Source organism: Carcharhinus amblyrhynchos, unplaced genomic scaffold, assembly GCF_965287045.1.
Source record: "Carcharhinus amblyrhynchos unplaced genomic scaffold, sCarAmb.v2.hapA scaffold_413, whole genome shotgun sequence".
Classification (NCBI taxonomy): Eukaryota; Metazoa; Chordata; class Chondrichthyes; order Carcharhiniformes; family Carcharhinidae; genus Carcharhinus; species Carcharhinus amblyrhynchos.
This window is the reverse complement of record NW_027650153.1, coordinates 123103-139236: the sequence shown is the minus strand read 5'-3', so window position 1 is coordinate 139236 and position 16134 is coordinate 123103. Positions and strand designations below refer to the sequence as shown.

At 49.8% G+C, this 16134-nt stretch overlaps 1 protein-coding gene across 3 annotated transcripts in view; it reads left to right on the top strand.

Moving 5' to 3' along the window:
• Positions 1-16134, top strand: part of LOC145339347 (uncharacterized) — a 28463-nt gene that overhangs the window by 10692 nt on the left and 1637 nt on the right. For 2 of the 3 annotated variants that reach the window (XM_080183785.1, XM_080183784.1), the window contains exons 5-7: positions 2553-2688; positions 3430-3612; positions 5317-5435. In XM_080183785.1, the coding sequence (XP_080039911.1) occupies positions 2553-2688; positions 3430-3612; positions 5317-5435 (438 nt within the window). The remainder of the gene's footprint in view (positions 1-2552; positions 2689-3429; positions 3613-5316; positions 5436-16134) is intronic. The other variant, XM_080183786.1, reaches the window with a different exon arrangement.

Below are 16134 nucleotides of genomic sequence, written 5' to 3'. Positions count from 1 at the left end.
GTCTGGCCCACATCTGACTCGGAAATGGCTATGTGACACACTTAGTTCCAGGGCAACTCAGAATGGGCAACAAAAGCTGTTCCTGTCAGCAATATCCACATTCTATAAATAAGTTTTAAAGACTTGTACTGATTTCCTGGAGATCTCAGCCAATTGACCCAAGCTGACCTCACTATTCCATCCTAGTTTTTACAGCTAACTAAATCATTTGTAGTTTCTGATTGTAAAACAGTCCTCGGGTCTGGTCCTGAAACGAGCAAGTCAGAACCAATCCGTGCTTGGATCACTACCGTCAGAATACACATGTCAAAATCAATTCCTTCTACAATACTCTGCTTCATCTCTCAACCATCACAAACATCCACTCCCCTACCCGTAACCAGATTCCACTGGAATGATGCACACTACCGGCCGTCAACAACACAAAGGCTATTTAAAGTTTAAAGCATTAAAGTTTTAAATGTATTTATTAATCAGAAGTAGGCTGACATTAACACTGCAATGAAGTTACTGTGAAAATCACCCAGTCACCACACTCTGGTGCCTGTTCGGGTACACTAAGGGAGAATTTAGCACGGCCAATCCACCCTAACCTTATTTATTAACAAGGGAAAAGAAAGCTGCCTGCAGCCCAGTCTTTGTATGTCTTCAGACTGTCTTCTGCCTAAGAGAAAGTTTCACCCCAGGTGATTACCCACTCTCATCTCAATTGGTCCCACAAGCCAGGTGACCCTCATCTGCTGTGTTATCCTTAAAGGGACAATCACCACATCTCTCCCCCTTCAACTCCTACAATAATCTGCAATAATCAAGTTATTCAGTCCCAAATCTAGGTAAACATTATGTATGTATAAATTGAGTGTTTGCTGAGTTTTTCTGTTTCTTGTACAGAGGCGTAATTCAGTAGCTTGAGATACTTCCACTGGATTAACAGGAATTGTGAACAATGGGTACCACAGCTGGAATTTTACTGCCCTGCCCACCACAGGAATCGGAGTGGGCGTGGGGTGGACCATGGAAACGTCCATTGACCTCGAGCAGGATTTTACGGTTTTGGGATGAGTGAGGCTGGAGAATGCCGCCATCCTCTGCTATAGGCAGCTTGTTGCTTCTTGCTTCCAGAGACATCAGTTATGTCAATAACAGGCCAATTGGTGCTCCACTGAGAAAGATAAGCTAAGAGATGAGTGCCATTGGTGACTAAAAATATCAAATTGAAAGGAAGGATGTGCAATGTTACAAAGATTAATGGTAGCCTGGAAAAGTGGGAAAATTTTAGAATCAGTAAGATGGCTAAAAATAAGAGAATATGAGAGAAATTGTAAATATAAAAAGACATTAACAGGAAGATGGTCACTGGAGTAAGTGTTAGTCCCTTTGGTGCGAGTGCAAGGAATTCAGAAACAAAGAAATGGCTGTAATTTTAAACAAGTATTTCATATCTTTCTTCACAGCGGAAGATAGAGAAAGCTTCCCAGGAATAGTGGAAAATCAAAAAGAACGAGGGAGGGAGGAACTTAAAACAATCACTAGAGGAAAAAGTACAAGGAAATCTAATGGGGAGAAGGTTGCCAAGTTGCTAATGGTTTTCTTCTTGGGGTCTTCCAGGAAGGGTCTGCAGAGTTAGCAAATTAGTAATTTTCTAAAATTTCAAAAATTCTGGAAAATTCCCAGAGGATTGAAAAACCACAAATGTAACATGACTATTCAAAAAGGTGGGCAGCAGAATGTGGGAAACTAGTCTGACATCATAGTCATTGGGAAATCTCTGGAATCTTACTGAAGCAGTAACAGCAGGACATTCAAAAATCCAAATGCAATCTGAGCGGGTCAATGTGTTTTCGTGAAAAGGAACCTGTTCTTGACAAACTTGGAGGATGTAACAAGCAGGGTAGATAAAGGTAAACCAGTCGATGAAATGCATTTAGATTTCCAAAAAACATTTAATAAGGGCCACATAAAGATTAATGCCTAGGGTAAGAGCTCTTAGTGTTGGGGTGATATATCAGCACGGATAGAGGATTGGCTGAATAACAGTAAACAGTCGAGATAAATGAGTCAATATCTGATTACAAACTGGAACAGATGGAAAATGACAGATGGAGTATAATGTGGGAAAATTAGAGGTTGTGCACTTTCGAAGAATAGAAAGCGGAATGATATTTTAATGGAGATTGTAGGAGCTGCATGCAGAGGGATCTGGGTGTCCTGGTACACAAATAACAAAACATCAGCATACAGGAAATTGGCAAGACAAACAGAATGTTGGCCTTTATTAGGCAAAGGAGAGAAGTGGGAAGTCTTGCTACAAATGTGTCAGGCATTGGTGAAATCATACCTAGAGTACTGTGTACAATTTCTGTCTATCGGTGGAGATATTAGAGATAGTTCAGAGAAGATTCACCAGCATGATTCCTGGGATGAAGGAAAGGTCGAGCCGATGCACTCTGGAGTTTAGAAGAACGTTGTGATGGAGCCTCTGACAGTAAGCAGTCACATGGTTTAGATTGTGAGTAAAGCTCCCATAATATATCTTTCCGGTCTCTCTGCAGTGCGGAATTCAGCACAACTCAGAGAGATTCCTACATTGGCTGGGACCCCACTCAATACCCTCGGCCAGGTCTGGCCAGATACAAGGACACACTACCAGAAAAAGAAGGGACCATCGACACCAACACAGTGACAAAGGTAAGTCCACTCAGAAGGTTCAGGTCTGGGTCAGGTGCAAACCAGACTGGATAAGGACTTCCAGTTTCATCCACTGCAGGATGCATTGAACCAAAATATGAGTGATTGCTGCACCCCAATCTCTGGAACCTTTGTTCAAATACTTGTCAGAATAGTGATGAGCTGTAACACCTGGAGAAATAGGAAGGGTTTGGATAACTTGCTGCTCTCACTGTCACCTTTACACATAAACCCAGCACCTGTATTCAAACACATCCTCCCCAGGGTGGATAAAGTCCAGTATTTTTCCTTCAATTCCTATTATTTTTCAGATTGGTTAGCAATAGTGATTTTCCCGGCAGTTCCTGAATTCAGGAAAACACTGACATCCGGCACAGATTCACTCTGAAAGCCCGCAATGGGGAGAGATCATTCTGTCTATGAAACTCACTCTCATATTCCATGTACTCCCTCATCATGATCCTTTATCACTCACTGAACCCCAGCACATCCACAACAACCTGTACAAAATGCCAATATTTAACAGTCTCACTGCACACAGCAGCAACGATCTGTGCTCTCTCAATGTCAGTTGTGCACAGCCTGTGACATTAAATCAGCTTGTTATCACCACTCCCAGCTATCAATCCAGTCCTAAACCTTTGACAGTTCAGGGGTTGTAACTGACAATTCGTTACCCTCTGCACAACAATGTTACGTTGTGAATGCCAGATAACTTTCTGTACTTTATCTTCCTCTCAGCTTGCTTTCACCTTGACACCGTTCACTAAACGGCAGGAACTTAACCGACCGTTAACAATGCAGAGTCCTTGTGGTGGCAAATTTTCTGATGGAACAATTTATAAAAACTCCTTCAGGAACTGGGAGACAAAGCCCAGGGTGCGCCATGTCGACCGTTATGATGGACCCTACATACCTCTTCCAGTAAGCAGTCAGATAGTTTAGATAGTGAGTAAAGCTCCCTCTACACTGTCCCCCCATCAAACACTCCCAGGACAGGTACAGCACGGGGTTAGATACAGAGTAAAGCTCCCTCTACACTGTCCCCCCCATCAAACACTCCCAGGACAGGTACAGCACGGGGTTAGATACAGAGTAAAGCTCCCTCTACACTGTCCCCATCAAACACTCCCAGGACAGGTACAGCACAGGGTTGGATACAGAGTAAAGCTCCCTCTACACTGTCCCCATCAAACACTCCCAGGACAGGTACAGCATGAGGTTAGATACAGAGTAAAGCTCCCTCTACACTGTCCCCCCATCAAACACTCCCAGGACAGGTACAGCACGGGGTTAGATACAGAGTAAAGCTCCCTCTACACTGTCCCTCATCAAACACTCCCAGGACAGGTACAGCATGAGGTTAGATACAGAGTAAAGCTCCCTCTACACTGTCCCCCCCATCAAACACTCCCACGACAGGTACAGCACGGGGTTAGATACAGAGTAAAGCTCCCTCTACACTGTCCCCCCATCAAACACTCCCAGGACAGGTACAGCACGGGGTTAGATACAGAGTAAAGCTCCCTCTACACTGTCCCCCCATCAAACACTCCCACGACAGGTACAGCACGGGGTTAGATACAGAGTAAAGCTCCCTCTACACTGTCCCCATCAAACACTCCCAGGACAGGTACAGCACAGGGTTGGATACAGAGTAAAGCTCCCTCTACACTGTCCCCATCAAACACTCCCAGGACAGGTACAGCATGAGGTTAGATACAGAGTAAAGCTCCCTCTACACTGTCCCCCCATCAAACACTCCCAGGACAGGTACAGCATGAGGTTAGATACAGAGTAAAGCTCCCTCTACACTGTCCCCCCATCAAACACTCCCACGACAGGTACAGCACGGGGTTAGATACAGAGTAAAGCTCCCTCTACACTGTCCCCCCATCAAACACTCCCACGACAGGTACAGCACGGGGTTAGATACAGAGTAAAGCTCCCTCCACACTGTCCCCCCATCAAACACTGCAAGAAATCTCCCAACACCAGGTTAAAGTCCAACAGGTTTATATTGTAGCAAACACCACTAGCTTTCGGCGCTCTGCCCTTTCGTCAGGTGAGTGGGGAGTTCTGATCACAAAATGTTTGTGACTGGAGGAAACCCACACAGGCATGGGGAGAATGTGCAATGTCCACACAGATAGTGACCTGAGGCTTGAATCGAACCTGGGTCCCTGGCACTGTGAAGCAGCAGTGCTAACCACTGTGCCAACGTGCCACCCTGTTGTTCAAAATGCCCTTCAGGAGGGTTGTGGCAAAACACCTTCTTGAGTATAACTGACTATCTTGTTCCACCATTTTAGTGAGCAGTTAAGAATCAATTAAATTGTGGGTCAGAAGTCACATATACACCAGATTGGGAAAGGAGCAGATTTTCCTAAAGGACATTAGTGAAATAGATAGTTTGTGACATGGACACCATTAATGAGATCAGATTTTTAATTCCAGATTTAATAGATTAATTGGATCTAAAATTTCCACTTGTTGTGGTGGCTTTGAACTCATGTCTGTAGATGATTAATCTTGCTCTCTGGATTACTAGTCTAGTTAATGTCAGTTAACTAGTTAACTAGGTTACCATACCCACTGAGGATACAGTGTCACTGCTTCTGTTAACAGGGAAAGATCGAAAATACATCCATTACCCGACAAGATTTCACCCCGAAGAATATCTGCATGCCAGTGGAATTAGCTGGCCAGCCACAGAGAAGTCTCAGCGTTCAGAAGGAAGCACCCAGGTAAAAGGCAATCCCTTCATCCTACCTGCTTCTGCACTGCTACTTGCTCTTGCCTTCCCTTCATACATGCATGAACTTAAGGAAGGTTGTGTTTTGAATAACATTGAATTTTTTGAGAAAGTAACAAGGAGGATGACACTCACACATTTGATGTAACCTCCATGGGTTTGAATAAGGCTTTGACAACGTCCCACAAAAACAAACAGGAGCAGGAGTAGGCCATTTGGCCCTTCAAGCCTGCTCTACCACCTAATGAGATCATGGCTGATCGAACGTTCCTGATATCCATTTCCCTGCCCTTTTTCCTTGATTTCCCCACTGATCAAAATTCTATCTCAACCATAAATATACACAATGGCTCTGTCCCCACAGCTCTCAGTGGCAAGGAGTTCCAAAGGTTTACAACCCTCAGAGAAGAAATTTCTCCTCATCTCAGTCTTACATTGCTACGCTTTATTCTAAGACTGTGCCCTCTGTTCCAAGACTCTCCCATGAGGGGAAACATTTTCTCAGCATTTACTCTGTCATTCTTATGAATTCCAATAAGCAGAGTCCCAACCTGTTTAACAATTCCTCATCGCTCCATACCAGGGATCATCCCACTGAACCTTCTCTGAATTGCTTACAATTAAATATCTTTCCTTAAATAAGGGGACCAAAACGTCCACACAATGCTCCAGGTATGGTCTCACCGATACTTTGTACAATTGCAGCAAGATTTCACCACTCTTATATTCCAAACCCCTTGAAATAAGGGCCAACCTTCCACTGGCCTTCCTGATTACCTGCTGCACCTGTGTGCTAGCTTTCTGTGTTTTATGCAAGTCCTCCCAAGTCCCTTTGTGTTGCAGCTTTCTGCAGTTTTTCTTTATTTAGATAACACTCTGCTCTTTTGTTTTCCCTTCCAAAATGACTTCACATTTTCCTCCCATTATACTCAATTTGCCAACTTTTTGCCCACTTACTTGACCCATTAAGACTTATTTAGATAGACCCATGAACAGATGGGGAATAGAGGGATACAAGTAGTTGGTCTAGATAGGACAATGTGATTGGCCAATGTACTGTTCTTTGTTCTATTAATATCTTTTCATAAACTGTATCCCTCTTGCAATTTGCTTTTCCACCTAGTTTTTCATTGTCTGCAAATTTGGCTACAGTGCATTCGCTTCCTTCTTCTACATGTATACTGTAAACAGTTGCGGTCCCAGCACTTATCCCTGTGGAACCCCACTGATTACAGGTCATCAACCTGAAAGAAAGCCCCTTATCCACACTCGCTGTTTCCTGCCCATTGGCCAGTTCTCTCTCCATGCCAATATTCTACCTCCATGGGCTCTTATGACTTATCTTATCAAACACCTTCTAGAACATAGAACATTACAGCACAGTGCAGGCCCTTCGGCCCTCGATGTTGCGCCGACCAGTGGAACCAATCTAATGACCCTCTAACCTAAACTATTCCAATGTTATCCATATGCCTAGCCACTGACCATTTGAACGCCCTTAAAGTTGGCGAGTCCACAACTGCTGCAGGCAGGGCATTCCACACCCTTACTACCCTCTGAGTAAAGAACCTACCTCTGACATCCGTCCTATAATTACCACCCCTTAATTTAAAGCTATGTCCCCTCGTGTTAGCCATCACCATCCGAGGAAAAAGGCTCTCACTGCCCACCCTATCTAACCCTCTGATCATCTTGTATGCCTCAATTAGGTCACCTCTTAACCTTCTTCTTTCTAACAAAAATAATCTCAAGTCCCTCAGCCTTTCCTCATAAGACCTTCCCACCATACCAGGCAACATCCTGGTAAACCTCCTCTGCACCCTTTCCAATGCCTCCACATCTTTCTTATAATGCGGTGACCAGAACTGTACGCAATACTCCAAGTGCGGCCGCACCAGAGTTTTGTACAGTTGCAACATGACCTCACGGCTCCGAAATTCAATCCCTCTACCAATAAAAGCTAACACACCGTACGCCTTCTTAACAACCTTATCAACCTGGGTGCCAACTTTCAGGGATCTATGCACATGTACACCGAGATCTCTCTGCTCATCAACACTACTAAGAGTCCTTCCATTAGCCCTATATTCTGTATTCCTGTTACTCTTACCAAAGTGAATCACCTCACACTTTTCCGCATTAAACTCCATTTGCCACCTCTCAGCCCAGCTCTGCAGCTTATCTATGTCCCTCTGCAAACTGTAACATCCATCCTCACTGTCTACAACTCCTCCGACTTTGGTGTCGTCAGCAAATTTACTAACCCATCCTTCTACACCCTCATCTAGGTCATTTATAAAAATGACAAACAGCAGTGGCCCCAAAACAGATCCCTGAGATACACCACTTGTAACTGAACTCCAGGTTGAATATTTCCCATCAACCATCACCCTCTGTCTTCTGTCAGCTAGCCAATTCCTGATCCAAACAGTTAAATCACCCTCAATCCCATGCATCTGCATTTTCTGCAGTAGCCTACCATGGGGAACCTTATCAAACGCCTTACTAAAATCCACATACACCACGTCAACTGCCTTACCCTTATCCACCTCTTTGGTCACCTTCTCAAAAAACTCGATAAGGTTTGTGAGGCACGACCTACCCTTCACAAAACCACGTTGACTATCCCTAATCAATTTATTTCTCGCTAGATGATTAGAAATACTATCCCTTATAATTCTTTCCAAAACTTTGACCACAACAGAAGTAAGGCTCACTGGTCTATAATTCCCAGGATGGTCTCTACTCCCCTTCTTGAACAAGGGGACAACATTTGCTATCCTCCAGTCTTCCGGCACTATACCTGTAGCCAATGACGACATGAAGATCAAAGCCAAAGGCTCTGCAATCTCCTCCCTAGCCTCCCAGAGAATCCTAGGGTAAATCCCATCCGGCCCAGGGGACTTATCTATTTTCATACTCTCAAGAATTGCTAATACCTCCTCCTTATGTACCTCAATTCTGGCAAAGTCCAACTACAACACCTCTATCAGTTCCCCTCTATCCACCTCCAGTTGAGACTTCCTGGAAAAATTCTAATGACTTAATCAAGCACGATTTCCCTTTCATGAAGCCATGCTGACTCTGCTTGGTTAGATTATTACTTCCTTAATAGCTGATCCAACATTTTTCCAACATTGAATGTTAGGCTAATTGGCCTATAGTTACTTGCTTTTTGCTCCCTCTCTTTTTGAATAGGGATGTCACATCTGTAGTTTTCCAAACCTCCAGTACTTCTTCAAAATCCAAGGATTTTTGGAAATTTACAACCACTGGCTAGAATTTTACTGGCCTGTCTGCCACGGGAGTCTGAGCAGGAGAGGGCTGGAGAATGGGAAGGTCCATTAATCATGAGCGGGATTTTACAGTTTCAGGATGAGTGATGCTATAAAATCCCACCCACTATCTCTGCAGCTACTTCTTTTAAGACCCTCAAGTGCAAGCCATCAGGGCCAGGAGAATTACCCCCATTAGCCCCTTAGATTGTCTAACACTACTTCTCTAGTGATAGTGATGGCACTTGATCCCTGCCTTGTATTCTTTAGTATTAATGGGATATTCGAAGTATCTTTCCCTATAAAATCTGATGCAAAATGTGTTTAACTCCTCTGCCATTTCCTTGATTCCCATAACTATCTTTCCAGATTCACTTTCTAAGGAACTTATGTTTACTTTGACCTCTCTCTTCCTTTTCATACATTGAAAGAAGCTCTTATTGTCAGTTTTTTTATTCCTCGCTAGTTTGCCTTCGTAGTTTCTTTATCCAGTTCAGTCTAAAAATAGTCAAAGACTCTGTTTCCACTGCCTTTTGAGGAAGAGTTCCAAAGATAGGGGAGGCGAAAGGCCTAGTAGTATTATCACTAGATTATTAATCCAGAAACTTAGCTAATGTTCTGGAAACCTGGGTTCGAATCCCACCACGGCAGATGGTGGAATTTAAACTCAATTTTAAAAAAATCCAGAATTAAGAATCTACTGATGACCATGAAACCATTGTCAATTGTCAGAAACACCCATCTAGTTTACTAAAGTCCTTTAGGAAAGGAAATCTGTTGTCCTTACCTGGTCTGGCCTACATGTGATTTCAGAGCCACAGCAAAATGATTGCCTGAGGGCAGTTGAGAGTCAATTAGGGATGGGTAATAAATGTTGACCAACCAGCGACGCCCATGTCCCACGAGTGAATTAAAAAAACTCAGGAAAAATTTCTCAGCTCTTTCCAAAAGGCCCAATCCTTGTTTTTAAAGTGACCCTGAGTTCTGGGTTGCCCCACAAGAGGAAATGTTATTTCCACATACGAATCAGAGGAGTGAACAATAGAACCCCTGGAATTCAAGGAGAATTAGCAAGTTGGAACTAAATTTCACTCAAAGTAAAGGATAAAAGGGCGGATATCTGTTTCCAATGAGGTTCTGTCAGGCTCAGGTTTGGGTCCTTTGCTTTCTGTGGTGTATTTCGATGTAGCAGGGGCGGGGCGGGCGAGGGGGGGCTGAGAGGGGCAGCAGGGGACAAGAGGGGTGGGGTGGGGGCCAGAAGGCAGCAGGGGTAGGGAGAGGGGCAGCAGTGGGGGTGTGTGAGGGTGAGAGGGGCAGCAGTGGGGGTGTGTGAGGGTGAGAGGGGCAGCAGTGGGGGTGTGTGAGGGTGAGAGGGGCAGCAGTGGGGGTGTGTGAGGGTGAGAGGGGCAGCAGTGGGGGTGTGTGAGGGTGAGAGGGGCAGCAGTGGGGGTGTGTGAGGGTGAGAGGGGCAGCAGTGGGGGTGTGTGAGGGTGAGAGGGGCAGCAGTGGGGGTGTGTGAGGGTGAGAGGGGCAGTATAAGCACAGGCCTGTAAATGTGTATCACTGCCAGGCAGGCTGCAGCTCGGGGGACAGTGCCTGTTTTAGTCTCTGTCCTATTACAGAGCCGGCTCTCCCTGTCTCTAGGCCAAGGCCTCGCTGCACTGTGACCATGCGGATGGTGTGTAATGACTGTCACACAGTAAAATAATCCACTACACCCCCCCCCTGGCCCCACCCCTCCCAAAACACCCTCACCCCCGCACCCCCCTCTCACCCCCCAAAACACCCACACCCCCGCACCCCCCTCTCACCCCCCAAAACACCCACACCCCCGCGCCCCCCTCTCACCCCCCAAAACACCCTCACCCAAAGAAATGTCAGGACCCGAACAGCAACAGACTGAATATCACACAGCCGTCAGAGCCTGGGAAACCCAGCACTGCAACACTGATACTGTCACCCTGAGTGAGATACCAAACCAGCATAAAGAGTAAGATGGCAGTTACACCACCTTCTGGAAAGGCAAACCAGACAAAGGACGTCATCGCTACAGGGCTGGCTTCACCACAACAGCAAATTAATCAAACTTCTCAACAAACCCACCGCGGGGTGAACGAGCGGCTTATAAATCTTCGGTTCCCCCTGCCTCCCCCTCCTCACACCCATCAGTCCCTGAGCCCCAACCCGAGTCCCAATGGACAAAAGAGGCAGTCTACCAATCACTGCCTCGCATCCCAAAGGGAGACAAGCTGGTTTTCCTCAGCATTTTCAATGCTTGAGTCACGAGGGACACAGGTCTTTGGGAAGCTCTGTTGCACCAGGAAGACGTGGGGGGCACAATCAACACCAACGAGATCCTCCTCTGGACCATGAGCTGACGGTACGAACAGCCAGTTCCGCCAACAGGACAAGCAGGAAACCTCATGGTAACATCCCCGTTCCAAACACCACCACCGAATGGACACCATCATCATCCAGGCAAGGGACTGACCAACACTCGTACCACACCCGGAATCCACAACTGCCGGATAAACCATCGACTAACCCACTACCTCACATCAACCACCCTGGCCCCAGACCAACAGAGGCAGAAAGAACCCGACCACAAGAGACTCAATGTCACTGGACTTAAAGACTCTCAGAGGAAGAGCCACTCAGCCAGTGCCTCACAGCGAGCCAACAATGATCAATGAGCCACAGCCACAGAGTCCCCACACTCCGGCACCGAGCCACAGAGTCCCCACACTCCGGCACCGAGCCACAGAGTCCCCACACTCCGGCACCGAGCCACAGAGTCCCCACACTCCGGCACCGAGCCACAGAGTCCCCACACTCCGGCACCGAGCCACAGAGTCCCCACACTCCGGCACTGAGCCACAGAGTCCCCACACTCCGGCACCGAGCCACAGAGTCCCCACACTCCGGCACCGAGCCACAGAGTCCCCACACTCCGGCACCGAGCCACAGAGTCCCCACACTCCGGCACCGAGCCACAGAGTCCCCACACACTGGCACTGAGCCACAGAGTCCCCACACTCCGGCACTGAGCCACAGAGTCCCCACACTCCGGCACCGAGCCACAGAGTCCCCACACTCCGGCACCGAGCCACAGAGTCCCCACACACTGGCACTGAGCCACAGAGTCCCCACACTCCGGCACCGAGCCACAGAGTCCCCACACACTGGCACTGAGCCACAGAGTCCCCACACTCCGGCACCGAGCCACAGAGTCCCCACACTCTGGCACCGAGCCACAGAGTCCCCACACACTGGCACTGAGCCACAGAGTCCCCACACTCCGGCACCGAGCCACAGAGTCCCCACACTCCGGCACTGAGCCACAGAGTCCCCACACTCCGGCACTGAGCCACAGAGTCCCCACACTCCGGCACTGAGCCACAGAGTCCCCACACACTGGCACTGAGCCACAGAGTCCCCACACTCCGGCACTGAGCCACAGAGTCCCCACACACTGGCACTGAGCCACAGAGTCCCCACACTCCGGCACCGAGCCACAGAGTCCCCACACTCTGGCACCGAGCCACAGAGTCCCCACACTCCGGCACTGAGCCACAGAGTCCCCACACTCCGGCACCGAGCCACAGAGTCCCCACACTCCGGCACTGAGCCACAGAGTCCCCACACTCCGGCACCGAGCCACAGAGTCCCCACACTCCGGCACCGAGCCACAGAGTCCCCACACTCTGGCACCGAGCCACAGAGTCCCCACACTCTGGCACTGAGCCACAGAGTCCCCACACTCCGGCACCGAGCCACAGAGTCCCCACACTCCGGCACCGAGCCGCAGAGTCCCCACACTCCGGCACTGAGCCACAGAGTCCCCACACTCCGGCACTGAGCCACAGAGTCCCCACACTCCGGCACCGAGCCACAGAGTCCCCACACTCCGGCACCGAGCCACAGAGTCCCCACACGCCGGCACTGAGCTGCAGAGTCCCCACACTCCGGCACTGAGCCACAGAGTCCCCACACTCCGGCACTGAGCCACAGAGTCCCCACACTCCGGCACCGAGCCACAGAGTCCCCACACTCCGGCACCGAGCCGCAGAGTCACACTGGCACCGAGCCACAGAGTCCCCACACTCTGGCACTGAGCCACAGAGTCCCCACACTCCGGCACCGAGCCACAGAGTCCCCACACTCCGGCACCGAGCCGCAGAGTCACACTGGCACCGAGCCACAGAGTCCCCACACTCTGGCACCGAGCCACAGAGTCCCCACACTCTGGCACCGAGCCGCAGAGTCCCCACACACTGGCACCGAGCCGCAGAGTCCCCGCACACTGGCACCGAGCCACAGAGTCCCCACACTCTGGCACCGAGCCACAGAGTCCCCACACTCCGGCACCGAGCCACAGAGTCCCCACACTCCGGCACTGAGCCACAGAGTCCCCACACTCTGGCACCGAGCCACAGAGTCCCCACACTCCGGCACCGAGCCACAGAGTCCCCACACTCTGGCACCGAGCCACAGAGTCCCCACACTCCGGCACCGAGCCACAGAGTCCCCACACTCCGGCACCGAGCCACAGAGTCCCCACACTCCGGCACCGAGCCACAGAGTCCCCACACACTGGCACTGAGCCACAGAGTCCCCACACTCCGGCACTGAGCCACAGAGTCCCCACACTCCGGCACTGAGCCACAGAGTGCCCACACACTGGCACCGAGCCGCAGAGTCCCCACACTCTGGCACCGAGCCACAGAGTCCCCACACTCCGGCACTGAGCCACAGAGTGCCCACACACTGGCACCGAGCCGCAGAGTCCCCACACTCCGGCACTGAGCCACAGAGTCCCCACACTCCGGCACTGAGCCACAGAGTCCCCACACTCCGGCACTGAGCCACAGAGTCCCCACACTCCGGCACTGAGCCACAGAGTCCCCACACTCCGGCACTGAGCCACAGAGTCCCCACACTCCGGCACTGAGCCACAGAGTCCCCACACTCCGGCACCGAGCCGCAGAGTCACACTGGCACCGAGCCACAGAGTCCCCACACTCCGGCACCGAGCCACAGAGTCCCCACACTCTGGCACTGAGCCACAGAGTCCCCACACTCCGGCACCGAGCCACAGAGTCCCCACACTCCGGCACCGAGCCGCAGAGTCACACTGGCACCGAGCCACAGAGTCCCCACACTCTGGCACCGAGCCACAGAGTCCCCACACTCTGGCACCGAGCCGCAGAGTCCCCACACACTGGCACCGAGCCGCAGAGTCCCCGCACACTGGCACCGAGCCACAGAGTCCCCACACTCTGGCACCGAGCCACAGAGTCCCCACACTCCGGCACCACCTTCAAACACACCACAGTCAGCAGCTGTGCGGAGACACTTGGCCTCTCGACCCGGGTACACCCCGACTGGTTCAACAAATGCAGGGCCTTCCTGAACTGGCAGCTCCACCAGAACTCGAGTGAGAGGAAACAAGGCCGAGGTGCAACAAAGATCCCATGACCTAGAGATCACATGGTGGGGGGAGAGAGCGCAGGAGAACGCTGCAACTCCCCGAAACCACCACACGTATGGCTTCTTCAGTGCTATTAGAACCATCGATGGTGCAGGTACCCAGGGTCCACCTCCCTGCACTAACCCCCCCGTCGGCCCACCCACAAACAGAGAGCCAAAAACAGAGAGGCGCCCAAAGACAGACAGGCAATGAACACTCACTGGAGCGAGTAGAGAGAGCACATTGAGGACCTCAGACTTTGACACAAGTACCCTCCACATCATCCCACAACATGCTACCTGCTGCCATCTTGCACAACCCCAGCTCGTCGTAAGATTGAAACAGCCACCTGACAGCTGAAAGACATCAAGGCCTCTGGCCCAGATGGAATCCCCACTGAAGGATTAAAATGCAGTCTCGGCAAGAATCCACAACCTCATCACCCTTGTCTGGGAGGAAGAGAGCATGCTGGGAGATCTCAGAGATGCCTTAATTGTGACCACCTTCGAGAGAGAGACGGTTCCGTGTGCGGAATTACAGAGGGATTTCTCTACTCTCCGCCATGGAAAAGGTCATTCCCAGAATCCTCCTCAAACCTCCTCCTCCAAATCTCTGCAGATTCCATTCATCGAGAGGCACAATGATCATGATCTTCAAAGTGTGACAAATCCAGGAGAAGTGTAAGGAGCAGCATCAACCTCTGAATACGGCCTTCTCTGATTGCACAAAGATCATCAATTTGGTCGATAGTGAGGGATTGTGGAACATCCTCCTCAAATTCAGCTGCCTGCAGAAATTTGTCACGATTCTCCACTCGGTCCACAATGACGTGCAGGCTGCAATCCTCACCAGCCCAACCCCCACAGACCCAGAACGAGTACAAGCTGGGGTCAAGCAGGGCTGCGTTACTGCACTGGATGCTCTTCTCCATCTTCCTCGCGGCAACACTCCACACCTAGCCCCCGGCGGCTCCCTGCTAGAGTGGAGCTAACCTACCATACAAGCAGAAAACTTCAATCTCCAACGCCTCCAGGCCAGAACCAAAACCAAAACCACTCCAACTTGTGTCATGAAGCTGCAGTTCACAAACACACCTGTGTACGCGCGCACTCAGAGGCCAAGCTACTCACCATTGTCAACGCATTCACCGAGGCATTTGAGAGAATGGGCGTCAGACTAAATATCCGGAAAACAAAGATTCTTTACTACCCGTTCCTGCTACACAAAACTGCACCCTGACCATCAGGGTCGACACTGAATCCCTGGACAATGTGGATAATTTCCCAGACCTCGGGAACCTCCTCTCGGTGCGAGCAGACATTGATGATGAAATCCACCATCGACTCTGTCTTTGGGCACCTGAGGAACAAAGCATTCAAAATCCAAGACGTCAAATCCAGCATCAAGCTCATGGTCAACAGGGCAGCTGGGGTCCCCACCCTCCTGTATGCATCAGAAACATGGACAGTGTACAGCAGACACTTCAAATCCCTGGAGAGATATCATCCTCATTGCCTCCACAAAATCCTACAAATCCAGTGGCAGGATAGGTGTACCAACGTAAGTGCCTCTCCCAGCCAATGTCCCCAGTATCGAGGCACTGGTCACGTCCACCAGCTATAATGAGCAGACACAGGACTCCCGAAACAAGTGCTCTACTCCGAGCTCTGCAATGCCAAGTGATCACTAGGAGGGCAGAGGGAATGCTACAAGAACACTCTGAAAGCTCCCTAAATCAATGCAACATCCCCATCGACATGTGGGAATTGTTTGCCTTAGCACGCACAAACTGGAGAAAAGGCGCCAATCCTTGTGAGTATCACCGGCACAGCACACGGAGACTCAGCGTAAACAATAGAAATAGAGCACAGAATCCAGAGCATCTTATCAAACACCATCTGCCAAGCCTGTGGCAGAGTCTGCGGCTCCAGGGTTGGACTATTCAG